The sequence below is a fragment of the Petaurus breviceps genome, unplaced genomic scaffold, assembly GCF_028583685.1.
Source record: "Petaurus breviceps papuanus isolate PSGF00001 unplaced genomic scaffold, PetGlider_PUasm1.0 172, whole genome shotgun sequence".
In the NCBI taxonomy this organism is placed as follows: Eukaryota; Metazoa; Chordata; class Mammalia; order Diprotodontia; family Petauridae; genus Petaurus; species Petaurus breviceps.
The window spans coordinates 325,130-352,098 of record NW_027185755.1 but is presented as its reverse complement, the minus strand read 5'-3'; the positions used below and the strand labels follow the sequence as shown (position 1 = coordinate 352,098).

The window sequence follows — 26,969 nt, the reverse complement described above, 5'->3', positions numbered from 1 at the left end:
AAGCAGAAATTGCCTTCCATGTACTAAAGAAAGCAAGAGAGTGCAAGTTTCAGGAAGATTTTCAACAATATAAGTTAAGATACAAAGAATTTTCTAGTTAACTGGAAAATTGAATTAACCTTAATGCTTTCATTTACCCCAAATATTCTTGTTAATTTTGGTACTGGACCTGCATTCTATAGGGGCTTGCTACAGTGATTGGATTGTGAAGTCAATGAATGTAGGTCTTGCACTTTTGAAAGAAGATGGGAAGGACTTGATTTGACAGAAAAGGAGAGTAATTTGTAGTTAAGTATTTCCAATAGGAAGATTTGTACTGAAGACTTCATGGAACCTGCAGCTGGTTGTAATTTGCTTGGGTAAGTAGAGAAAAGGCTGTAGAATACCAGGGCAAGCAGATGTGGCTTAGGGTCATTTGGTTGAGAACTTTGAAGTTGGGTATTTTACTTGGAGTTGAGAGAATTTGGAATAGTTGGAGACTTTGGGGAAGGGAACAGTCATGATCAAAATCACCCTTGAAGGAAGACCACTCTTTGGAGAGTTGTCATTTACTTTGAGTAGCTCTCCATGGTACTTTAACTCTAGAAATAAGATAGGAAAATGGTTGTGATGTATATTTATTTAAAGAGATTTTTCTTCAGATGGATTTGTTTTTCTCTCATTTTTTAATTATTGAAGTGCACAGTAATATAGTTGTTGTCCAAGATAGTATGCATGCAGCTTAATATAAGGTATTTTTCAGTAGCTCATATAAATATAGATACTCTCAAAGACCATAATGAGCTCTCTGTAGTTTTTACCAGGTCTAAGAATTGATGTGCCAGAAGCTTGTCATTAGCTGCTTATGAGCTAACTTGTGTGTTACTATTGTACTCTTAATTGGGGTTCAGATCTGGTAGTATTTAGGTAAGGTTTTCATGCTTGTAGTGGCTTATGGCCTCAAATGATTTCTTGTGGTCGCAAAATGAGTTAATCATTGAATACTTAAGCCAGAAGGAGTCTTAGAGATCTTAGAGAATTTAGTTTAACAACCTTCTTTTTACAGATGAGGATACTGAGGTCTAGAGAAGTTAAGTAACTTACCTGTGGTCACATAGCTAGTAAGTGGCAGAGCCTGTTATTTGCTTACTATTAACTTAAATGTTATTACTGTATTTTCATAGTTTAGATTCTATTGGTAGCTAAGTAAGTATTGGAGGACTTATGTTTCAATCTTGAAAGGCTGCCCATTATATCACCCGTGCTTCCCAGTGACTCAGGGTGAGATCACAGATTTACAGAATTTTAGAACTGGGACAACCCTTAGAGATCATAGGATTTAGAGTTGGAAGTGACCTTAGAGCAGGAGTTCTTAACCTGTATCTGTGTGCAATGTATAGATTTCAAGGGTTCCATGAACTTGGATGAGAAGAAATTACATTTTTATTTTCGCTACCTTATCAAGTGAAATTTAGTATTTTCTTCAGTTATTTAAAAAACATTCTGAGAAAAGATCTTTAGATTTTTCACTAGTTTAAAAATGTTTAAGAATCTCCTGCCTTAGAAGATCATGTAATCTGGGTTCTTTTTTGCATCATATATTCCTTTGACATTCTAGAGAAGGATGTGGGCTTCTGAGAATAAATGCATAAAATAAAATGTAGAATTACAAAGAAGCCAATTTCACTGAAATATAGTTATCAGAAATAGAAAATATTTATGTTTAAATTCATAGGCATCAGGTTAAGGGCCAAGTTCATCTCCTCCAACCCTCATTTTATGGCTAGAGAAACTGAGACTTCCAATTAAGCAAGCTACCCAGACTGACAGCAAGCTACTGACAGAGCTAGGACTAAAACCCAGATAATCTGACTCCTGACCCACTGCTTTTTCCACTGTTCCATTAAGGAATGCCTTAAGGGAAATCCCACAAGCCACCAGAGAGCTGGTACTCAAGTTCAGTAAATTAGATGATGATATATTTGAAACTGGTGGAGAAAATTGTGGTACTATATCAAATTAGGCATACAAATGAAATTTATACACAAACCAAGTTGACAAAGAGTATGTAACCTGTATGTACGGGGAGCCTTCCTAAGACCTGGATTTTATCAGTTAAAGTTAAGATGTGAATATATTGTTCTCATGGCAGTGCTAGGGGTGACCTGGTTGACTGGGATCCGGGGCAAGCATACATTTTAGCAAAGTATAATTAGGAGTTAAGGCTATGACATTGCTGAAGCAGCAACTCCAGTCAAGAGATGAGGGCTGAGGCCTTGCCATCAGTACCTCTCATTCTGATGGGTTCTGACCATTAACACAGTTCATCACTATTTAAACTGTAAAATTGCAAGAGTCCTGGAGGTAAAAGTTATTTTCCTGCCTTCGTCCTGGTTACTTGGGAGAGAGGGGCTCTGATTGTTCCCTGGTAGGTTGTGGTGGGAAATGCTCACCATTTCCTTTAGGTACAGGAAGGTTTAAGAAATTTCCTATAACCAAAGTGGTTTGTTGGTGGAAAGAGCTGTGAACTTGGAACCAGAGATCCTAGATTAAAAATCCTAGCCCTGTTACTACCTACTTGTGACTTTTTGCAAGTCACTCCCTTTCTTTGGACTTCAGCCCACTAACATTTATTAAGTGCCTGCTATGTGCCAGACAGTGCTCATTGCCTGGGGATATAAGTAAGGCAAAAAAATGGGTCCTATCCTCAGTTTCATCCTTTTTAAACTGAGGGTGTTGAAATGATCTCTGAAAGTCCCTTCCAGCTCAAACCCCTATGGTCCTTTATGCAAGGAAAGCTGCTTCTTTTCCCACACAGCATGTGATTTCTTGTGTAGCCCTTGAAGTGTCCAGCCACTTCAAAAGATAAATAGACTTGCCATTACTGGGACTTTGGGGTACTACCGTTTCCCCGATAATAAGACATTAATTTTTTTGGAAAGAAAAACACCAGAGGGCTTATTTTCAGGGGAGGGCTTATGTTGTCCTGCCTCAGCTCTCCTCCGCGGCACTGCTCTCAATGGCGCCAGCAAGCAAATCACTGGGGAAGAACAGGATGACGCGCTCACTGCTGCAGCTCTGATTGGATGCAGCTCGGAGCACGGTGTGTGTTTGGGGGGGGGGGGGGACGGTGCATACAGAGGGTACCGTAATGTAGCGTGTAGCGCAGAGGATCACCTTCACTACAGTAGCAATCTCAATGGGGCTTATTTTAGAGGAATCTTACACAGTAAGGGGAGGGCTTATTTTCGGGATAGGTCTTATTATTGGGGAAACACGGTACCACCTGTCTTAAAATCCAAAACAAACAAAATTATAAGGTCACATATCTGTATCTGCAAGCTTTGTGTTACCAAAAAGGACCTTACTAATTTGGTTGACAGCCTAAGAAAAAGTACTATATGCCATAAATTCCATCCATTTGGACTTTTCTCCTTTTAAGGTATATTTGTGAGAAATGATTTGGTTTCCACAAATTCTATAGGAACAATGGCTGTTGCACACGGAATGTGCAGGAAGGTATAAAACAGGATGAGGAAGGAAGGGCACCCTATCCAAATCATAGCTGAAAGAAATCTGTAAGTTTCACCTTTGAAGAGGCCTGGGCTAAGGCTGTCTCAAAGGTTAGGGTCAAAGGATGGTCACCACCTTTTCATTAACAGGCATGCTAAACTAGACTTACACATAATAACTGATACACCCTGAATAGAATTAGAACCTCATTATCTGATCATGGGATGCATGTAGCTCATGGTTGGGCAGAGGGAACATACTAAGGAGTAGATATGTAATGGGCAGGTCAGAAAGATTGTAATCCAGAAGAGCTGGAACCAATCCTAGTTCTAAAGGGAGGAATGAGGCAGGAAAGTCGAATAGAAGCAACAGAAGGGCTTACATATGTCTGATTCTCTGTAGTCTTTTGAAGAGGTTACCTATTTATTCAGGACAGAATAAATGTAAAGTAAAGATAATGAAAACCTTTCTGGCTTTCCAGCAAGTATTGTTTATTCCTATACTGAGTATATTCTAACATTTAAATTGTGTAAAGTAATGACTTTTCCCAAATTTACAGCCCTTTTGTGTAGCAAAAAATTCTACAGTTGGATTTTTTAGCTTGCATACTAGCATGAGGATAGAAGACTGATCAGCTCTGGAGAACTTGCTTACACTTATCAGTAGTAATCAGAGTTCTCATTTCTGTGGTACTTCAAGGTCACAGGGTGGTTGCCTCATAACCCAAGAGGTAGGTAATATAAATACTATTATTATCATTACACCAATGAGGAAAGTCTCAGAGTGATGTGATGCTGTTTTTTTCATCAAGGAGCTGCCCAGTATGAGAGCTAAGACCTGAGCCCCTCCCTTTGACTCTTGAATTCTTTGTAACTTTTCACAAGTTACTCTATTGTGGTGATGATTAGACAGAGTTATTTATAAAGTAATTTGTAAATGCCAGCTATTTATCTCATATATCCAGCCAAGCTGCTGACTCCCAATCTCCTTCCCTACTGGAACTGTTCCAGACCTTTACTTCTCTTTTCCAATAGTACACCCATCCTCCTGCTGAGAGCTAATAACTTAACCTTCCATTTCACTGGAAATATTGAGATTACCTGACAAGAAAACTCAGCTTCACTACTTGAAATTTCTCAGTGTTACCACCCTTTTTGTCTTTTCAGTATCAGTAATGTAGCCTGCTCCTTATTAAGGCTAATTCTTTATACCTGTGAACTAGGTCCCAGCCTCTCCCAACATCTCTAGTAAGATTTTGCTCCATTTTTTTCTCATCTATTTACACTCCTCATTTGGCCCTTTCCATTTGCTTACAAGCATATCCAGGTCTCTTAAAAAAAAGTCTTCCATGACCTTTATTTATAACCCAACGGCTATCCTGTCCCTTCTTCTATTTACAGACAAAATTAAAAAAAAAATAATTTAGATTAAAAAAATTTTTGAAAATAGTTTTATATTCAGAGGATCTGCATCCTAACAGCCACCTTCTCCTTTACTCTTTACAATATTATGGCTGGACTTTCTGCTCTGCTGAAATTGCTGTCTCAAAAGTAACCACTTAATCACCAAATCCAGTGACCATTTTTTAGTCTTTTGAACTTTGGCATTTGACACCATTAACATGGTGTCCTGGACATGGGTTCTAGTGATCCCAAGTACGCCCTTGTGTCCTTTTCACTAGCTCTTTGACCTTGAAGGGTTGCTGTTGCCTTAGGGTCTGTCTCCTCTTGGCTATTACCTTTTCATTTTCCCTTTTATTGGTTCAATTAACTGGTCTGTGCAGATGATTCCTTAATCTGTTTTTCCAGTTCTGGCATCTATCCTCAGCTGCCTAGAGGACAGCAACATTTGCCAAGAAGGAAGTGAGTTCAAAATCTTACTCTGCTGTGGAGTGTGCCTTAGGCAAGTCACTTCACTTCTGGAATTCCTCAGGAATAGAATGAAGAAATTGAATAGGTGACCTAGAGTCCTTTCATCTCTAAATCTGTGTTGGGTGTGGTCTCCTGTCACCACTCTAAAGGAATTTCTCATCTTTACTCTCCCTCCTCCTGTCTTCACTCCCCCACACTTGATGTTGCTTCTGAAAGGCCCTTACTACCCCCTGCCTGTGGACTATTATAGGAGCGTCCTAACAAGCCTTCTTTCCTCTAGCCTTTTTCACTCGTAACACTTTGCAGACCAATCTTTCTCATGCATAAATGTCATCATGTCACTCCTGTGTTCAGAATTCCTACAAAGGAAACCTGACATTCAAAGTTCTTGAAAATCTTGAGCCACTCTTTAGCCTTTATGTACCGTGTTTGCCCGATAATAAGACCTATCCCAAAAATAAGCCCTCCCCTTACTGTGTAAGATTCCTCGAAAATAAGCCCTATTGAGATTGCTACTACATTATGGTACCCTCTGTATGCACCGTCCCCCCCCCCCCAAACACACGCCGAGCTGCATCCAATCAGAGCTGCAGCAGTGAGCGCGTCATCCTGTTCTTCCCCAGTGATTTGCTTGCTGGCGCCATTGAGAGCAGTGCCGCGGAGGAGAGCTGAGGCAGGACAACATAAGCCCTCCCCTGAAAATAAGCCCTCTGGTGTTTTTCTTTCCAAAAAAAAAAAAAAAGAGTGTCTTAATATCGGGGAAACACGGGTATTATCTACCTCTATGCAGTAATCTAGGCCTTAGTTAAACTAGGCTGCTCATTGTTTTCTGGGCCTACCCTGCATTTTGTTTGGTTTGTTACTTTCCTCTTATGCTTGAAATGGTCTTAACCACTACCTGTTGAATTCCTTCCTGGCTTTTAAAATCCAGTTCAAATACTACCTCTTCCCAAAAACCTTCTTTAATTCTCCCAATTGATAATTACCTTTTCCATTTCAGGCCTTACATAGAGCACTTTGTACCTACCTCACACATAAAACTGTGTCACCTCTTCAGGTTCTTTATGTATAATTTGTATGTTCTCTTGTTAGACTCTGAGCTACTAAAACTTTGTTTTATCTAAACCTTGTATCTTCCCAAGAAGGCACTTAATAAAAGTTTATTGAACTGGATCTCTTTGAGGCCTTTTAAACTGAAATACTTTTTTTTAAAGGCAAAGGCCTAGGAAAACTGTTGGAAACAAATACAATAGAAAAGATTTTGGACTGTGTTGTTCTTAATGTATGAAAATGTTGCTGCCACTTGGGGGTGGATTTAGCATTTCTTTTTCAATACTGTTAATGGTTTTTAATTGTTTGGGGTGGGGGAATGCTTACCTACATTGATGTATCTTTTTTTTTTGCAGAGGGAAGGCAGGACAGTTGGGGTTAAGTGACTTGTCCAAGGTGACAGGGCCAATAAGTGGGGTCAGTGAGTGTTATGTGTCTGAGGCCGGATTTGAACTCAAGTTCAAATGTATACTTTTTTAATTGAGTGCAACAAGTTTACATTTACTGCTTTTAGGAGTGATGATACTGTTCCCAGAATGTTAGGGTCAAGGAAGAGTTCTGAACAGGAAACTAGTACATGCCTAATTTTTAAAAACTTTCCTTGCATAATCCACCTCCAAGAGAGTAATTGCCAGTTTTCTGTACAAAAATGCATTTCAGTACCAGAAATTACTTTTGGATTATCTGTGAATCACCATCTCTTATAAATTAATGAATGACTCAGCTCTTTGCATATTGGTACCATTGCCTCCTCAGATTAGTTTTTTTTTTTGGGGGGGGGGGCTGTATGCTGTGCATTTCTTTTTATGCATTTTTATTGATATCTTTTGGTTTTTTGGTTGACAAAATTTCTCTTAGTATCCCTCCCACTTTCCCAAAAGTGATCCCATATAACAAATAATATTTTTAGATGAATTAAAAGAAAGAAATCAGTAAAATTGATCAATCCATCAAAAAGAAAAAAACATGCAATATGTCATGCTCATAGTTCTCCCACCTCTGTAAAGTAATGGAGTAGAGGTGTCCTTTAATATCTCTTCTTTGGGACCATCCTTGTTCTTTGTGATTTTGCATCATTCACTTTTGATTATTATTTTCATTTCATATAATATACCATAGGTTTTTAAGTGAATTTTGTGAGATATATTTGGGAAGGGAGCTGATTTCATCATTAGCTTACATAAAACTTGACTTTGAACCGAAAATGATGATTGTTAGTTTTTTTGGTTCACCTAGTAATATTTTCTCTTTAATTTTCATTTCAGAGCTATTGGTAATTTCACCAAAAATTAATAACATGTACAGTTTATAGTGATCAGCAGATATAAGGATTAAGGCTGATACTATGTTACTAACATGCTGGGTTTTTTTTATGTGAAGATGCTTTTCATGTTGTTTTAGTAGATAAGATTAAGAAACATCAACTAGGATTAAGCCTAATTTCCTTGGTTTACCTTGATGGCATTTTTTGGTCCACTTTAAGTGACATTCCAAATGAGAACTGTTGTTACTTTATGTGACTGTGGGATCCTTCAATTAATAAGACATATAAATGGGTAATATAAGTAGTTCTCAGCTTCCCCTTTGTTTCATCCTTTTGTAATTCTGTTAAGAGGGGAAAGGTCATCATGATAGGAGGAAGGTAATCAAATTGAAAGGAGTTTGAGGATACAAGGGGCTTTGGATGCTTTATGTACTTCTTTACCTCTATTTAAATTAATACTGAATCCTGGTATTCAAGGCCTACTACAGTTGTCTCCAGTCTTCCTGCCTGGCCTGAACTTATTACTATTCAGCTTCATGTTTTGTACATTTAAGCCTCCTCTTGCCCTATCTTTGCCTCTCTACATCATTGCTTAAGGCATTCTCTTAACTGAAATGCGTTTCTTTGCCTTCCATTTCTTTCCTTTCCCTTCCATTTCCATTATTGAACCCCCCCCTCTCTTTAAGACCTGATTCCTGTGCTACCTTCTCCTTGAAGCCTTTGGCACTGCCTCCTCTCCCATATTTAATTGGGTCCAGGCATTGTGCTAAGCATTTTTTCAAAAATTATCTCATTTGATCAGTTAGGTTGGAAATATCTCATTGTTCTTCATTTGGACTTCTTTGTTATAAGATTTACTTACTGAATATAAAAACATATTTTTTTGTCTTTGCCACTTTTGATGGGGGCCTCATTATACTTCTTTGTAACCCAAGGGGGTCTTAGTATTACCAGTCAAAATTAAACAAGTATTAAGTACCTGTGATTGTGCCTGGCACCAAGTTAGGTGCCGGAGATACAATTTTTTTTTTTAAAGAAACTGTCTCTACTTTCAAGGTGCTTATTCTAACTAGGGAGGCAAATAGTACATAAAAGTATATACAGAATAAATACAAAGTCGTAAAATGCAAAGTAGTTAAATACCAGGTAGTTTGAGAGGGGAGGACACCAGCAGTTGAGGGGAACTGGAAAGGCTTAATGTAGAAGGGGATGTAAGAGTACATTCCAGGCGTGAAGAATGGTCAATGCAAAAGCATGAAGATGGGGCATAGTGCTGTGTGCAAGCAACAGAGATGCTGCCAGTTTAACTGGATGGGGAGTGTTGGAGCGGGGAGTATTATTCTTCAGTGAATCTGGAAAAATAGAGGCCAGATTGTAAAGGCCTTTAAAAAACTAAACAAATTAATTTGATTTTAGAGCCAATAGGGAGCTGCTGAAATGCTGTGCTTAATAAGTGTTTACTTGAATTGCACTTAACATTTTGGGAAGGCATTTTTATGAAAAAGACTTTATGTTCCATTTAAACTTTGACATTCTTAATATGTAGAGCAAAGTGTTACATGGTTAAACATTTTACCGAAGACACAGTACACATTTGTTTCAGTATTGAGGTGTTAACCTTGGAATGTGTCTGGTTATTTGCTTGATAATTTAATGATTTCATTCTCAGTGACCCTCTTCTTGTTGCCTGAAAATAGCAGAGTTGACCACAGTGGAAGGAGGTCAGGTTGCTTGCCTAAAGTTTTACTTTAGACCTACTCAATACTGGTCCTTAACTGGTAGACCATACGTTCCCACAGATCTTCATCTGAAGGGTTGATAGATAGAATCGATCCATTCAGAGTACTTTCAAAAGAAAGTATGTCATTTCCTTATAACCAAAGCACATTTTATCAAAAATGAATAAATGTCTTTGCAGCCAAAGCTTGCTGAAATAAAATAAAATTGGTATATTTTCAATTTGTATGATCCAGTTTTATTTTTTAAAGTGTGTTAGGGGGCAGCTAGGTGGCACAGTGAATACAGCACCAATCCTGGAGTCTGGAAGACCTGAGTTCAAATCCAGCCTCAGACATTTGACAACACCTTGTGACCTCGGGCAAGTCACTTAGCCCCAATTGCCCTGCCTTCTCTCTGCTAAAAAAAAAAAAAAAAAAGTTGTGTTAGATATTTAATTCTTGTCTGAGTAAACTAAGTGGTCAGACCGAAATATTTACATCATTTATATCATTACATAAGATGTACCATTGTCAAAAGCGGGGGGGAAGTATTCATTTAGAATTATGATATATAATGTTTGTTACTATATGTGTTAATTTTTTCTTTCTTTAAGGAAGAATAGGTTAGAACACTGTTACTTTAAGTTAAAGGCCACTTCAAAACATCCAGAAGATAGACAACAGGAAAAAATGTGGTCTTCAAAATAAGTAGGATTTAGAGCTGCAGAGGACCTCAAGAGTTCCTCTAGGAATGAGGAAGATGAAGAATTTGAGGTTAATAGTAGCACCAAAATTAAACTCATTTTCCTCTACGTATAATACTGTACATTACACTGCCTATAAAATTTAGAAAACAATTTAAATCAATCCCAATACATGACTATGTAATATTTCAGAGTTAAATTTCTAGGCATAATCAAATCATACGTTATTATGTTGAGTGAACTATCATGTCTAATAAAATTTTTCTTCTTATTTTTGAGGCAGTCAGTGCAAAAGAGAGTCTCATGTTTAGATGGAATAAAATTATCATTAATGCAATTACATTCCAGAAAGCATATATCTTTGAGTTTCACTCTTACCACTAAAATAAATGACACTGATAAATGTGAAATATTCCTATGTTTATTTATTATAAGGTAATGTTATATTATGCATGTCTCAGAAAATGCAAAAAGAAAAAATAAACCCAAACCCTAGGGTCTGAAACTAAGATTAAGAATGTTTTCCAATATATTTTATTTGTTATGTAATTATTGAGCAAATGGAATTTTGTATTTTATTTATGCCTGCCTTTGCTAAATAAAAGATCTCTTCATTAAAAGAATGAATGAATAAATAAATAAGATGAAATTTCAGAAGCTAAAGTATGAACAAAGTTAGTGTTAACACAAACTCTCTTTTGGAGTTTTTGGTACAACCTGAGGTGCTGATGGAATCTTTGTGCTAGTGAGATTGCAGAGAGTTTAAAAATAAATTAGTAATGGAAATATTCTTGATTTAACAGATCTTCTTTTGTAAAAACAAGAGAGGGGGACTAGGCAACTTTAAGATCCTTTCTAGTTCTCTATGTATTTTTTATTCATTATCATTAGAGAGTATTAATTCAGTCACTCAAGTACCTACTGTGTTCTGAGAAGGAGTGGGGGATCAGGGAGGCAAGTGCCATAACAGGAGCTCATAAATCACACAGCAGTATTATAAACAAACACATCCAGGACTTATTACCTGTAGGCAGAGGAAACAATTTAAAACCAGCTATTAATAGTGTTTTTCTTGAGTCAAAGAGGAGTGCATTTGGGGAAAAAGTGAGATGTGGCTCTGAGGTCCTGATTGGGTATCAGGAAAGTTGATAATCCCTTGGTTGATCCAGGAATGCCTCACAGTAGAGATGTTATTTCCAGGGCTCTTTAATGGCTTTGAGAGTAAGGGGCTGGCTGGAGGCCTTTGGATTAGAGGCTCCAAGATAGGAAAATGACAAGAATGAAGGTCAGGGCACCGTGATGAATGATCTTGAATGGGAGATTCAAATCTGGACTTGATCCACAGTATGTTCAGTAGTTGCAGTAGAACGAGAGAGAAACAGCATTTATTCAGTTCACCAGTGAAGAATTTTATGAGGTATGTTTGGAAGGTTTGGGGAGGAGGGGTGGAACTCAGTGTTGACTTAACACGAAACTCCATGTAAAATAATCTAAATTTGTCTTTAGGATATGGGTGAATTTTTTTTAGTTCTATAGTGACTGAGTGTACCTTTTTTAAATTGTTGCGGGGGGGGTTTAAACTTACAAATACCTGGTTTTCTATTGAAGAAGATCTGTACAGAGGATCTATACTTTAATGTTTGTGTGGTTACTACTTCTAATTCTTGGTTACTTCTGTGCTTAAAAAAAAAAAAAACATCAAACAAGCTCCAAAACCTTTAGTGGCTCCCTGTTGCCTATAGGATAAAATATATAAAATTTTTTTAATTGATTTTTTTTTTCAAAAAAACAAAAGTAGATTATGTCTCTTTCCTACTCAATTGGGAAAAAAAAAAGGAAAAACAAAATCCTTGTAACAAATATATATATATATATATAATCAAACAAAACAACTTCCTACATTGCTTATACATTTGAAGGAGACAAAAATGTCTCATTCTGCACGCCAGTTTTATCACCTGTCATGAGGTGGGAAGCATGCTTCATCATTGGTCCTCTACAATCCTGGTTGATTATTGCATTGACAAGAGTTCTCACGTCTTTCAAACTTATTTTTACAATGTTGTTATTGTATAAATTGTTGTTCTTGTTCTGCTTGCTTCATTTTGCATTGGTTCATACAAGTCTCCCCAGACTCCCCTGAAACTGTCCCCTTCCATTATTTCTTATGGCACAATAACATTCCATTAGATTTATATATCCCTGTTGGTTTGGCTATTATTCCCCAATTGTTGCGCACCCCTTTAGTTTTTCCCATTCCTTATAGCAACTACAAAGAGTTACTATAGGGGCGGCCAGGTGGTGCAGTAAGAGTGTCAGCCCTGGCGTTGGGAGACCCGGGATCGGTTACTCAGCACCCACACAAAAATAACTGGCTGCGTAACCTTGAGCAAGTTACTTAACCCCAATTGCTTAAAAAAAAAAAGTTGCTATAAATATTTTTGTTAGTATGGATGCTTTTCCTCTTTCTTTGAACTCTTTTTTTGGGATATATACCTAGTAGTGATATCAGTATTGGATCAAAGGAGTTGCCTAATTACGCTTTTTTGGGGACAGAGTTCCAAATTGCTTTCCTGAATGATTATACCAATTCACAGTTCCACAAGACTACAAGAATGTAACTGTTTTGTCATAGTTCCTCCAGCAGTTGTTATTTTCCCTTTGCCCACCTTTCAACTGTGAGGTAGAATCAAAGAGTTATTTTAATTTGCATTTTTCTAATTACTAGTGATTTGGAGCATTTTTTTCATATGGCTATTGATAGTTTGGATTTCTTCCTCACAAAACAACCTATTCAAATCCTTTGACCACCTAAACACTTGGGAAATGACTCTTATAGACTTGAATCATTTCATTATATATCTTGGAAATGAGATTATCAGCAAAATTTGATGAAAGATTTTTCCTTAGTTACTTTTACTTGTTTCTCATCTAATTTTAGCTGCATTGTTTGTGCAAGAAATTTTTAAGTTTATATAATCAAAATGACACATTTTATCTTATGTGATCTTCTCTGTTCCCTTTAAAACATATAAACTCTTCAACCTGTCATTTTAAGGACCTTCACAACCTGGCAACAGCTTTACTTCACTCTGCTTCCTTTCACATACCCAGTATTCTAGCCACACTGGGCTAACAATACCTGTCCACTTATCTTATTCCGTCCTGTCCTACCTTTGCACATTTGGTTGCCTCCCATTACTGCAGCATACTTCTTCATCTCCACCTGTTTTTGCCTTTCATTCCTTTAAGGCCTAGCTTTGGTCCCACTTGGTCTATGAAATTTTTCTTCAGCTTCTCCCCACACCCCTAACTGGATGTTTTCTCACTTGTCATATTTTTCTAGAGCCTCTCTTTTGCTACATCTTACCTTGAATCATATTTATTTGTGTCCATTGGATACCTTGTCAGAGCTCCTTTAAGGCAGGAGATAATGCCTTTCATCCTTATTTTCTCAGTGTTTAGTACAAGGACTTGTACATATAGGATTTTAATATATTTTGGTTGTCAAATTATTTGCTTTAGCCATATAGTAATTATGTGATGTACTTACCTGATTGCAGGCAATTTTTGAGCTGTATTTTTTGTTTTAAAAAACATTTCAGCTACTGGAGTATTTTCTATAGGTTTGTGTACGGGCACACAGTTGTGTGTTACCAGTGTCCTTTGTTCTTCATAGACTTCCTAGCCTTAAGTAGAATAGAATTGACCATGACCCTGAAGATGGTTGGTGATGTATGACCATAGTTGATTTCTGTACTTGGTAGCGTTTAGAAGTTACTGACTGTTAATAGGGTATTGGAAGATGGAGTGGGTATTGGTCCCAGATATTGGCAGCAAGAAGCTAAGTCTGTGACAAGCTTGAATATATTGCTAATGCTGTTTGTTGCCCATCTCTGTGATTCTACCACTCTTCTCTCTCCCAGTAGTCTGGCCTATATTTCCTTTTCTGTTTCAACTAGAATTTTTTTTTTTAATTTTTAAATTAGCCATCCTACAAAATTCCCAGGAGTTTCTAGGACCTATCAATGTAATAGGTTCCATAGGGGGAAAATTTTTTTTTAATCCCAGAGTTTTTCTAAACTGGCATCTTAAACAGGTTATGAAGAGCTTTACCCTTCAATATCCTTCCCTGTATTTTATCCATAGTACCATTTACATAGTAAATCCTCTAAATATTTGTTGTTTGATAGATAGTATAACAACGTTTTAAGAAGGGCACTTTATTTATTTTTTATTTTTTTGCCTTTTGGAGGGCAGTTGGGGTTAAGTAACTTGCCCAAGGTTACATGGCTAGTTTTTTGTGTGTGTGTGGGTGTTAAGTGTCTGAGGCTGGACCCAAACTCGGGTCCTCCTGACTCCGGGGCCAGCGCTTTACTCACTGCTCCACCTAAAGAAGGGCACTTTAAAAGTATAGTCTTGCTACCATCCTTTTACTCCACAATTTGTTCAAACAGCTCTACAGAATTTTTGAATTGTGGCAGGACAAGCAAAAATTATGTTTATACCCCTTTCTTGTTCCACTTGGTGTGTCCATTTTGCTCATTAATAGTTCTTGCTCTTGGACCCCCCAGAAAGAGGCTCAGCTCCTTCTAGAGATGTCTACATCATTGTTCTTAGGGATGCCTGCGTTCCTCCAGACACAGCTCAATTTATTTCACCACCAGGAAGCTCTCCCTGCTTTCATCCAAATGTTTCTTCCACACCATCTCGCATATTATACTCCCTAAAACCTGGCACCTCATTTCTTTCCATTGACCATGCTCCAGTTACTGCCTCTTACCCTATCCCTTCCCTGGGACCACTGTTTTCCATTAAGTTGTGTCCTCAAATAGCAACAGACCTGATTAGAGCCCTCTGTCTAACTCAGCAGGAGGCACAAATTAGTTCTGTGCTCTCTTAATGAAAGGGGTTCCTTCAGGAAGGCTTATTTTCAAGTTACTGCTGTGAGGAAAGCAAGTGGGATAGATGGAGTAGTGACATCTCCAGTGTTGGGGAGCCATATGTAGCTCTAGGAACATGTCAACATGGGAGAGAACATCTGTGAAGGGCTGGCTAGTTCTCTCTACAGCTGAATATTAGCAACATCAATTTCTAGAATGTATTGTATGTTGTCAGAAAGGTAACTGGAATTTGTACTGTGTAAGGTGTGTGTGAGTGCGTGAAGATCCTGTGTATGGCACATGGGATATGAAAAAGGATTCTTGACACACATTAACTGACTTTTACTAACATCAATAGAATATGGTAGAGAGATTGTGATTTTACTGAACTGTATTGTATTCAAAATCATCTGTCTCTGCCCTATAGAATTGTATCATAGGAATTATGTTCTGCTCTTCCTTCACACAGATATACCCCCAAAATACTTGGAATAGCAACATTATGGGAGGTTGCCAGCTTGTCACAAGCAATTGCCACTAGCTCTTATTGCTTGCCTGCCTTTGGGTTGCTTTGGGGCATGTACTTGAACCCTGAACTTTGGAGAGGAGCTGAGACCCACCAGAAGTACCTCAGAGGCTGAATTGGAGCCAAGGTGGCTAAGGGACCAAGGAAACAAAGTGGGTTGACTGTGAACTACTACATAACTCAGTTGTGGGATTGGGTACAGGGGAGGTTCCCAAAAGACCGCCACCTCACATTTTCCCCGAAGTACTTGGAACCTGCTGGATCAAGGGACGCCTTAGGGTTTCTTGAGCTTACCTTTGCCTAACCACAACTCCTGACAGAAAAGTGAAAGGGATGGGACACTCCAGTTTTGGCCTGTTGTTGAGCAGGGAGGAGGCTCTGTCATCATTCCTTGCCAGGCCCCAGGACAAGCGCCAGAACAGCGAATGAGAAAAATCAATACCATTCAATTTGTCACTTTTGTTTGTTCCACACTGGTACTATTCCTTCGTGTCCATTATCCTGTGTTACCATTTCATTCCTTTGGCAACATTTCTTAAAGTTAGACTCCAAAACTTTGACAAATAAATCCTGTTTTGAGTTTACAAATAAATATATCAACTTAGAATATAAGTTGTTTTGGAGAAGTGTTCTAGTGGGGCACTCTCCCAGAAGGTGTATGCAATGTGATTTGACTTTTTCACTGCTATATTCTTCCTAATGTGATGTTCTTTGGAGATGATGGTATTTTTTTGTTCTGTTTTTAAAGTGTTGGGGGGAAAAAAAACCAATTTTTCTTTTTGCAGAAAAGCCTGCCATTGCACCACCCGTCTTTGTGTTTCAGAAGGATAAAGGACAAAAGGTAAGGGGCAAGTAAGTTATATCTTCTATGCGTTGGTTTCTTTAATCTGCTTTCAACCTGTAAGGATGCATAAGGTAGCAAAGCCTGTTATAGAGTTGTGGAAGCCTAGGAAGAATGTCAGGGCTAGATTAGAAGTAAAGGGTGAGGGAGGATTGATGATTAGATTGTTTTGTTGTGGGAAGAAAGAATTGTTTTCAGAAAGTGAGGTGAGATAGAAGTGGGTATTAAAGGGGGGAAATTAGTTCTGTTCAAGCTTTTAGGAATGTTTTCTGTCACATCCTTCTCAGCACTTTGTCTCTTTGGAATATGCCCATTTTGAGTTTTTATTGTTGATAATGTAACTTAGAATAATTACAAGTTCATTAGCTTTATAATTAATGGCCACCTCTACCCATGAAAACATTCTTTTCATAGTGAGTTTAAGGGTTGCCTATATACTGTGTTAATGGAATGCATTGTTCAGGTCACAGAAAATATAACTAGATATAAACTGGTGAGTCCAGGGGAATAAAGATTTTATAATGCCATATGCCTTGGTTTTAAATTTATCTGAGTTAAGTATGTATCAAATCAGTTGTGTGGGTTAAAGTACTTGATGATCTGAGAGCCTGGTTTCTCTAGCACATCAACTACAACTGTGTGGTATTTTTGTCTCACCAGAAGTTATCCTGGGATTGTATAGATTAGTTTTTCCTGGTCTTCTTTTTTTTTTTTTTTTTGAGGGGGGAAGGCAGGGCATTTGGGGTTAAGTGACTTGCCCAAGGTCACATGGCTAGTAAGTGTTAATGTGTCTGAGATTGCATTTGAACTCGGGTCCTCCTGACTCCAGGGCTAGTGCTCTATTCACTGCACCACCTAGCTGCCCCGCTGGATCATTTTTTACAGGAAGGTATCACAGGGAAGACTAGGTGGTGAAACAAGATAAACAGTCTGCCCTTTTGCTGCACACACAATAACTACTGTATTAACATGAACTTTAAAGAGATTGGTATTTGACCCTTCACCTGGTTTGTAATGCTCTTAACAATTTGTGTTTTTAATCAAGTGCTAATTTAAACTCTTTCCATTATTGGTTCCATCCCATTCTGAATAAAGATGGTTTCTTTCCTAGACTGATTTGTCTATTTATGGATCTTGTTCTTTGTGCTTTAAATATTCTGGCTATGTAAAGAGTTCCTACATGAATGCACAAGTTGTTAGGAAATGAGTATGGAGATATTGAGAGATGAATTTATGAGTATCTTTTCTGGTCTTAGTAGATTTAATTCCCTTAGATGTTCAATAAATTGTGAAATTTAGGGGTTTTCTTTAATTTATCCTTTGAACTATGTATTTAAGTTTAATATTCATAATAGAAATGGACAGTTCCTTAAGGTAGAAGTTATGTTCAGAAAACCAGAAGTTTTTTGTATGTGTGTGTGTTAAGAACTATTTGTTGCTTGCTGATATAACATCCCTTCTGGCCCTTTGAGATAGGAATTTCGATCCATAATTGTGACCTAGAGAAAGCACTTGTAAATCACATAATTTAAGTGTGTGAGCATCTTTTTTTTTTCCACTTTTTTTTTTGGAGGGCAGTTGGGGTTAAATAACTTGCCCAAGGTCACATGGCTAGGTTTTTTTTTTTCTGTTAAATGTCTGAGGCCAGATCTGAACTCAGGTCCTCCTGACTCCAGGGCCAGCGCTCTTACTGTGCCACCTAGCTGCCCCTTTTTTAAAAATTTTGTTTCAGATATTAATTTTTATTATGCACACACACACACACACACACATATATACATACATATCTTTTCCCTTTTTGGAGGGCAGTTGCAGTTAAGTGACTTGCCCCAGATCTCATATCGGTAGTTTTTTTTTTTTTTTTTTTTCCTGTTAAGTGTCTGAGGCCAGATATGAACTCAGGTCCTCCTGACTCCAGGGCCGGTGCTCTACTTACTGCACTACCTAGCCATCATGAGCATCTTTTTTTAAAAATAAAAATAATAAGTTATGGTTCGGCAAAAGTCCTAAGTGCCTCATCATGTCATAGAAGGTAACTCTGGGTTCTTAAAGTCCTTAACAATGGAGCACAAACTCAGGAATGTTTTTCTTTTTTAATTTGTTTGTTTACTTTTAGTTTACAAGATTCAATTCCTTGAGTTTCACATTTTATCCCCCTCCCATGGTGGCATACAGTCAAGTATAGGATCTGTAAATACTTTCACATTATACATTAGTCAGGTTATAATGACAGATTGTATCAGATGGAATGAAAGATGGTAAAGAGGACATAAAACCAAAGAAGAAAAGGAAAAAGATCAGATAGTTTGCTTCAATCTGGATATAAACTCAGTTCTTTCTAGTTCTTTTCTCTGGATGTACACATTTCTCTCCATCATGAGTCTTTTGGGATTGACTTACATCACTGCATTGCTGAGAAGAGTCCAGTCTATCAAAGTTGGTCATCACACATATGTTGTGTATGTAATTGTGTACAAATTTCTCCTGGTTCTACTCTTCTCACTCAGCATCAGTTTGTATAAGCCTCTCCAGGTAAATATGAAATTCATCTGCTCCTCGTTTCTTATAGCACAATAGTATTCCATAACATGCATACGCCACAGCTTGTTCAGCCATTCCCCAATTGATGGACACCCCTTTAATTTCCAATTCTTTGCCACCACAAAAAGAGCTGCTATAAACATTTTTGTAGTAAGGGTCTTCCAAACTCAGGAATGTTTAGCAAACTGCCTCTTGTCTAAGGACCAGCTTAAAGCATGAATTTAATTATGGTTAACCTCTGTAAAATTCTTGTTCAGAGATTGTGAGTACTTCAGTACTGAAAGAAATGAGCCACATCCATACTGACTTTCTTTTTATCAAATGTAGAAGGCATAAAGAAATTGCAGTTAACATGAAAAGTGGCTTCCTCAGAGAAGCTAATACAGGAATTGATACGTGTGATTTCATTGTGAGATGAAGAACACCATGGAATATTAAGTAAATACAGTAGTTAAATGTAAACATGTGTGAATGACTAAAAGGTCATTCACATAAAACATACCCTGGTAGTTTTCTATAGTGTAAGATTTTACTGGAAGCGTTAGGTGCCATGGTAGAGCATCCTGGTTTCTATCTGAGCTAATTGAGTAACACTTTTGTCATGAGATCATTGTGGTTCTTCATGTAACACTAAATATATTTATCATTTGCATATTTACAATAACATTTACAACTTCAGTCATTCCGGATAGTGCCTTGTTTTGAGGTGGTGTGCTTATGATGCCCCTGAGTATTGAAATGAATATAATACTTTTATTCTTTTGTTGTTTCTTACAAATAAAGAGAAAAAAATAGTGCAGTATAGCAGGATGTATCAGATGTCTGCTTATTGTTTCCTTTAGTTGACTTTGCAACAAGATTAGAAATGAAGGCAAACTTGCAAAAATCAGTTATAACATACCTGCCCAAGATAGTGTTTAGATTTTTTTTCTTTTACTTCAAGTATTCTCCAAGCTTCCTTTATTGCTATAGTCATGTGTAAGTGTCTCTTCTAGTGTAATTTTTTTTTTCTGAGTAATTTTCTCGACCTGAGAAAAGTGCTCAACTAGCTAAATTACCTATCAACATAGCACGTGTTAGGACCAGAAAGACCTATTATTCCTCTCCCCCTTTTCAAATAAAGATGACCCTATAAACATGTATGTTTTAATAAAATAGCTTTGCTATCCAAGTTCTGTTTTATTACTGAATCTTGTTTTAAATAAAAGTTGAGGTTGAAAAACTGAAACTGTCAGAACATTAGTTTAAAGTGTGTAGTGTGTGTGTGTGTGTGTGTGTGTGTGTGTGTGTGTGTGTGTGTTTAATGGGAGGATCAACTAATTTCTCTTCTATAGGGAGGGAATTGATCTAGCTTCTGTTCTATTCCCAGCAAGTATGTGAATTGAAATAAGATTGAATATAGATTGCTAGGACATCTTTTTAATGTTTAAGCTTCCACAGAAAACTGTTAAATACACATTTTATTTAGTGCTTAGCAAAGCAGTTCACAGAACTTTTGCAATTGCTGCCCTGTTATATTGATAGACATGGAAAATGAAGTCTTGGATTTAGCTGCTAGCTAATTCCAGTGCTTTTGCATGTTCAGCACAAACTCTTAAGATTGGCTTATTTGTTAAGTGGCACATTTGCTGCAAAATCTTTTTTCCCTCTAGTATTTTGAGAGAGCTAAGATAGACAGTAGTAGTGGGGAGGAGTATCGCGATGTTCAGGAGTTGAAATAAATGCCAATTGCTGTAGGTTCTTTTATCCATGTGGGCACATATAAAGGACATAATGAAGGTAACATTTTGTACAAACAAGATCTATACAGAACACATTGGAGGTAATGTTAGAATTAAGACACTAAAGCTATGGAGGACTTAGACTTCTTAGAAAAGGTAGAACTTGAGCTGAGACTTGAAAATAACCAACAAAGCTGGGGAGGTAAAGATAAAAGGAGGCAGAGTGCTCTAAGAATAGAATATTGGGAGAAGTAGAGGTTACTTCATTTAAAAATCACTGTCTTATTTTTATTAAAATGAGCATTTTAGAAATGACGGGTAATTTTGAAGCTTATGTAAGCAAGATACTGTGTCTGGTTTAAAAAAACCTACTTCGAAATAACTTATAAGATAATGCAGTGCAGTGATATCAATAGTATTGATTATTTCCATTGATTTGATCACACTTCCATGTCTTAATAAGCTGGATTCATGAGTTCTCTGGGCAAAAACAAAACAAAACAAACAACTGCCCCACCCCCCTCACTCCCACCATCTGGTAGCCTACCTTTCTTCTGGGCACAAGCCTCCCTGGATTTGACTAAGATCTTCAGGAAATAGATTTAATATCTGTTCATGAGTCTTTATGGGAAGCCTTTGTAAACTAGTGAAAGCTGCTGGAGATTACACTTCACTGACCCACTCTTTCAAGACTTAGTGTCATTTTCATGCATTAGAATAGGACTTTAGTGGAGGTCATTAAAGATTTTCAAAATGTTGATTTGCCAGAAATTATTGTGCTAGTAAAGTTTCATGTGTTTAAAACATAATTTTGAAACTCACTACTTACATAAGTAATGATTATATAGATAATATACATAAAACATGTTTCATCAGCTATATTTTTAGGTGATTTTAAGCGACATCAAGTCTTATGAGTTCTTTTTTAGCTGTTTGTTTTATACAAATATATCTTTGTAAAACTTTAAGGAAGACCTACTCTGGTTAGATGTAACAGTAATAATAGTAGGTCACATTTATATTATGCATTAATGTTTTCAAAGTGCTTTGCATGTTAATCATTTGATTAATTAGTTGTAAAAAAAAACCTTGAGATTGTTGCTAAGAATGAAGTAGTTAGCTCTGTAAAGTTTTTTTTTTTTAAAGCAATCAGGGTTAAGTAACTTGCTCAGGGTTACCCGGCCAGTTATTTCTGAGTGTGGTGCTAAGTATCTTAGCCCAGATTTGATCCCCAGGTCATCCCGACACTGGAGCCGGTGCTCTTACTTACTCGCTGTGCTACCTGGCCACCCCTGTAGTAAAATTTTTTAACCAAAGGTGATGATGAATTTTATTTCTTAGGCCTTTGGTTTTTGTCCTTGTTAACTTCTTGGCCTAGATTTTAAGCATTTACCTGCTGTGATAGGATCTGATCATTTATATTCTGGAAGCAGAGGTGGGGGAAAATTGGGTGTACTTATTAACCTAGTTCTCTTTTTTGTTTAATTCAAATGATTCTGTTTGGGGGGAAAAGGGGTGATTTCATACATAGATCTAGTTATTTATATTTCCTCCTCAGGTTGTTTCTATTAGATTACTATTTTTTAATAGTAACCCATAAGTAGTGATATGGATTAGTTGTTAGTTATTTTTAAGTCCCCTTTATATGTATTTTATGTTGCTAATTTAATCCCACAGGATCAGATGGGGCTTTTCATGGTAGCAGGTTCTGTGTGCAGTCCTGTGTACCAGATAAATTTATGAAGTGAAGAACAACACTCCAAGTATCTGCACCACTTATTTGGCAGTTACACCACCTTGTGATACCTCAAAACCGTGTAATACAAGGATCTATTGAAGGAACTAGGAATGTTTGATAGCCCTCTTCCAGGATCTGAAGGGCGGTCATGGAGTAGAAGGGTATGACTTGTTCTGCTTGGCCTCATAGGGCAGAACTAGGAGCAATAGGAGGAAGGTATATTTCAAATAAATGCAAGGAAGAGTTTCCTAACAATTAGAATTATCCAAAAGTGGAAAGGAGAGAATGAGTGCTGATCATTCATCTCCACTCCAACTAGAGGTATGCCAGGAGAAATGGCCTGACCACTTATTAGGAATAGTGTTAATGAGATTTTTTGTGTCCGTTGGGGGTGCTTTTCCAAATTTTGAGATTCTCAGATTTAATGATATTTGAAAACAAGTCTAAGTTCTGTCAGTAAATTATGCCTAAATCTCTGCAAAATGAGTCTGGGGAGACGTTCCATGGAATTGTTATCCCCTACTGGTGGTGTCAGTGTAAAGCTATTCCTTTGGAATCCAGATGCCCCAGTTCAAAGATTGATAAAGGGATAGGAAGAGGGCTTTTAGGTTCTCATGCTATACCTTTTCCCCAGGATTCTTTAGCTGTATTGGTTTGCTGAGCTTAGTCCATTTTCCTAAACTCAAAAATCCTTTCCATATCCTTAATACATATGCATTTTCCTTTCAGTTAGACTCTATCAACAGTCACCATAAACCAGAAATGAGGGAAGGGAACATTTGTATTTTTGTTTTCAAGTACCACAGACTGAAAAAATAGGATCATGGTATTTAGAGCTGGAAAAGACTTTAGATATAATTTTCATTTCTTCCACCTGAGTCCTAGAAAGGGGAAGTACCTTGTTCAAGGATCCATATAGGTAGTAGCAGAGTTGAGAATTGAAACCAGGTTATCTGATGCCAAATCCATTGCTTGATCCACCATGCCACAGCTACCTTAGTTATACGAAGCTGTCAAATATCTGTCAGGTATGGGGGTTTCATTGGAAATTTTTTTTTTTTTAAGCAATCGGGGTTAAGTAACTTGCTCAAGGTTACACGGCCAGTTATTATTTCTGGGTGTGGTGCTGAGTGTCTGAGCCCGGGATTCGATCTCCAGGTCGTCCCAACGCTGGAGCCGGTGCTCTTACTCGCTGAGCCACCTGGCTGCCCCTTCATTGGAAATTTTGAAAACCAACCCCCAAATTCCCTGGATCCTTCCTAAGAGCCTCTAGCAAAGTCAAATTGACAGCAGATCCAAGTTGGTTTATTTTTTCTGCTATTGATTTGGAAGGCCTTATTTGTTAAACAGGCTCTCAGACCTGTTCTGTGCTTGCTTGTTGGCACTTCTGCCTAGAGCAGCTCCTCCCAGTAATTTGCAAAAGTTATCAAAGATTTAGATATCCTGGCCCTGTGACAACTGCTCCCCATATTGCAGCTTTTGCATTGAAGCAAAATTGTCTTTTTTGCTCCCAGTCCTCTGCAGAGCAAAAAGGCTTGTCGGATTCGGGAGAGGAGCCTCAGGGGAAGGCTGAGTTCCCCCACCATGGTATGGGTCACACAGAGTCAGCTGGTGAGCATGCCTTAGAACTTCCCATTCCCGCTAGTGCCTCAGCCAGCGCTTCTCTACCTCCCACTTCTGAAGCCCAGCCTACTTCTATTCAGCAAGAACTGACAGGGGTAAGTTCCTATCTACCCAGTACTACTGCTACGCAGGGTATCCAAAACAAGAGTATCCCTGCCCCTTTTCCTTTGTTCTCCTGGATCCAAGCCCTAGAAAAACTAACAGTTGATGCTAACTTAGAGGAAAGTAACAGAAGATTATTCAGCTCCTTTTAGTTTAATTTGTTTAAATAAAAAGTCAGCAGAGATGAATTTTCCTCTAAATTCAGACTTTTCTAATGGAGTATGCCCATAGAAACTTATCCCCCCCACCCCCAAAGGAATGGTGAAAGAAGTAGGTAGCAAAAATCAGATCTTCTCAAACCAAGACACTTTTCTTTACCATTTTTTCTTTTGTTCCTGAAGTTGGGCATTATTCTTGAATGCTTGATACGTCCAAAAAGCAGGTGTTCCTTTGAGATAGAAGGGGAATTTTCTAACTCAGTTAGAGCAAGATTGATTACAATATGGATTGTTTTCAGAATAGAACTTTATAGATAGAGTGTTGTCTTTCAGTCAGATTAGGAAGAGGAAAAGAGTCCTCCGAAAATAGATGAATTTATCATTTGTATTAAGACTTTTTAGGCTTAAGAAAGCCAATTAAAAAACTAAAACATTAGGGGTGGCCAGGTGGTGCAGTGAGTAAGAGCACAGGCCCTAGAGTCAGGATGACCTGGGATCGAATCCGGGCTCAGATACTTAGCATCACACCCAGAAATTACTGGCCATGTAACCTTGAGCCAATTACTTAACCCTAATTGCTTAAAAAAAAAAAAACTAAAACATTATAAGTTTTGAAAGTTTGGTGGGCATAGTTCTACATGGGGAAAAGCAAATTTTCATTTTTTTTACGCCTTTTTTTGGAGGGGCAATTGGAGTTAAGTGACTTGCCCGAAGTCACACATCTAGTTTTTGTGTTGTGTCTGAGGTCGAATTTGAACTCCGGTCTTCCTGACTCCAGGGCTGGTGCTCTCTTCACTGCGCCACCTAGCCTCCCATACAAATTGTTTCATTATCAAAGAACAAGTTTCTACAGAAAAAACTATACTTTCGTCTTCTAGTTCCTATGATTCAAGGGAGAAAGTTGTTTTGTTTGTTTTGTTTTTAAGAGATTTAAAGGACCTCAAATATTGGTGAAGGACTGAACTCAAAAACCAGCATTCCTGAAAGGATCATAGATTTGGAAGTGAAAGCAATCTCAGAAGTACAAAATATGAATTCTTACTCCATATCTTTATTGCATTAAGCTATTTCTTATATATTGTATTCAATGCAAAAGACTTTTTCTAAGAAGATTGTTAAATCAGCTATAATTGTCAAATACTTGGACTTTCAGACAGAGGAGAGGGTCATGTTTACATAAGGGTAGCATTTTGAAAGAAGTAAAATGCTGAAGAAATTCATCATCATCATCATCATATGCCAAGGCCTATAACAAAAGTTATAAAAACAAAAATTTTTTAGGTATATGAGTTTTTTGGTCAGTGAAGTGAATTTGTGCTAACCTAAACAGCTAGCTTCATGCAAGTATCATTGGACAGCAGGCCTTCTCGCAGGACTAGTGGTATATATGAAAACCAGCATGTATAGAAGGGAATGAGCATCAGAAGATAGTTTCTTGCCAGGGAACTCCCAAACAGTTAACCTAGGTTTCATAGTATTCATTAAGTTTTCTAGCATCTTCTTGTTCTCCCAAGAAAAGATAATACTTGTCTAACAGATGCATCCATCCAGCAGGATCTTGATACACTTCACTAGCATGCTAGTTCTCAAGAAGGAATAGGATAGGTAAGATTCAAGGTGTAAATAATTTAAACGGAATTTTTAAATTACAGTAAAAAAATTTTAAGTTTTGGAAATTTTGCTACTTCAGCTAATCTTCAAGATGTTTTGTACAGTTTTTATATTTCATATGTGAGAATACAGATTAAACCTGAAGCTCATGAACCTGTGATTAGTTCTTAGAAATTCAGTCAGCTATTATATTTACAAGCAAAGGATCAGACTTCATTTCAAGGCATTCTGAGACAGAATCCTAAGATGTGTTAACATGTGAAGAAACCATTTTAAGGGAAGCTGTTTATTGAGGGTCATTTCTGAGTTGCTCTCCTAGTCAGGCAAAAAGAAAAAAAGTCCTTTTTTTCCTGTAATGGAACTGCACAAAGTCAGCAGTTAACTTATGTCACCAGTTTAGACTAGCTAACTCCCTTCACTGAACATGAAAGGAAAAACTGAAGTTGGTCATAAGAATCGTAAGAAGTATTAGTCATTGAATGCTTCATACATCCAAAAAGCAGGTGTTCCTTTGAGATAGAAGGGGAATTTTCTAACTCAGTTTGTGCAAGATTGATTACAATATGGATTGTTTTCAGAATAGAATTTAGGTAGACTTGTTGTCTTTCAGTCAGATCAGGAAGAGGAAAAGAGTCCTCTGAATATAGATGAATTTATCATTTGTATTAAGAGTTTTTAGGCTTAAGAGAGCCAATTAAAAAACCAAAACATTTAAGTTTTGAAAGTTTGGTGGGTACAGTTCTACATGGGGAAAAGCAAATTGTTTCATTAGCAAAGAACAAATTTCTACAGAAAAAACTATACTTTCATATTATAGTTCCTATGATTCAAGGGAGAAAGTTGTTTTGTTTTTTAAGAGATTTTCTAAAACAAGGCATTTCTAAAATTCATCATATTACTGGATTGAGGCAGTCTACCAGAACTAAGTCTAGGGAACTGTATAAACCTTCTTGAAACATTTTAGATTGGCAGTCTTGTAGATGGATCACCTTTTACTTTCTGATTCCTGTAACAGACGCTGAAAAGCAAGTACTTCCTTCACTCTCAAACAATGGCTTTTATGAGATTTTACCTTACTAAACGATCCTAATTCAAACCTTTACCTTTTAGCTTATCGATTATATGC

At 37.4% G+C, this 26,969-nt stretch overlaps 1 protein-coding gene across 16 annotated transcripts in view; it reads left to right on the top strand.

Annotated features, from left to right (window-relative positions):
* RANBP3 (RAN binding protein 3) overlaps positions 1–26,969 on the top strand; it is a 138,221-nt gene that overhangs the window by 44,598 nt on the left and 66,654 nt on the right. For 10 of the 16 annotated variants that reach the window (XM_069082849.1, XM_069082848.1, XM_069082858.1 and 7 more), the window contains 2 exons: positions 16,294–16,349; positions 23,864–24,067. In XM_069082849.1, coding sequence (XP_068938950.1) covers positions 16,294–16,349; positions 23,864–24,067 — 260 coding nt within the window. The remainder of the gene's footprint in view (positions 1–16,293; positions 16,350–23,863; positions 24,068–26,969) is intronic. The other 6 variants (XM_069082860.1, XM_069082856.1, XM_069082863.1 and 3 more) reach the window with 1 other exon arrangement.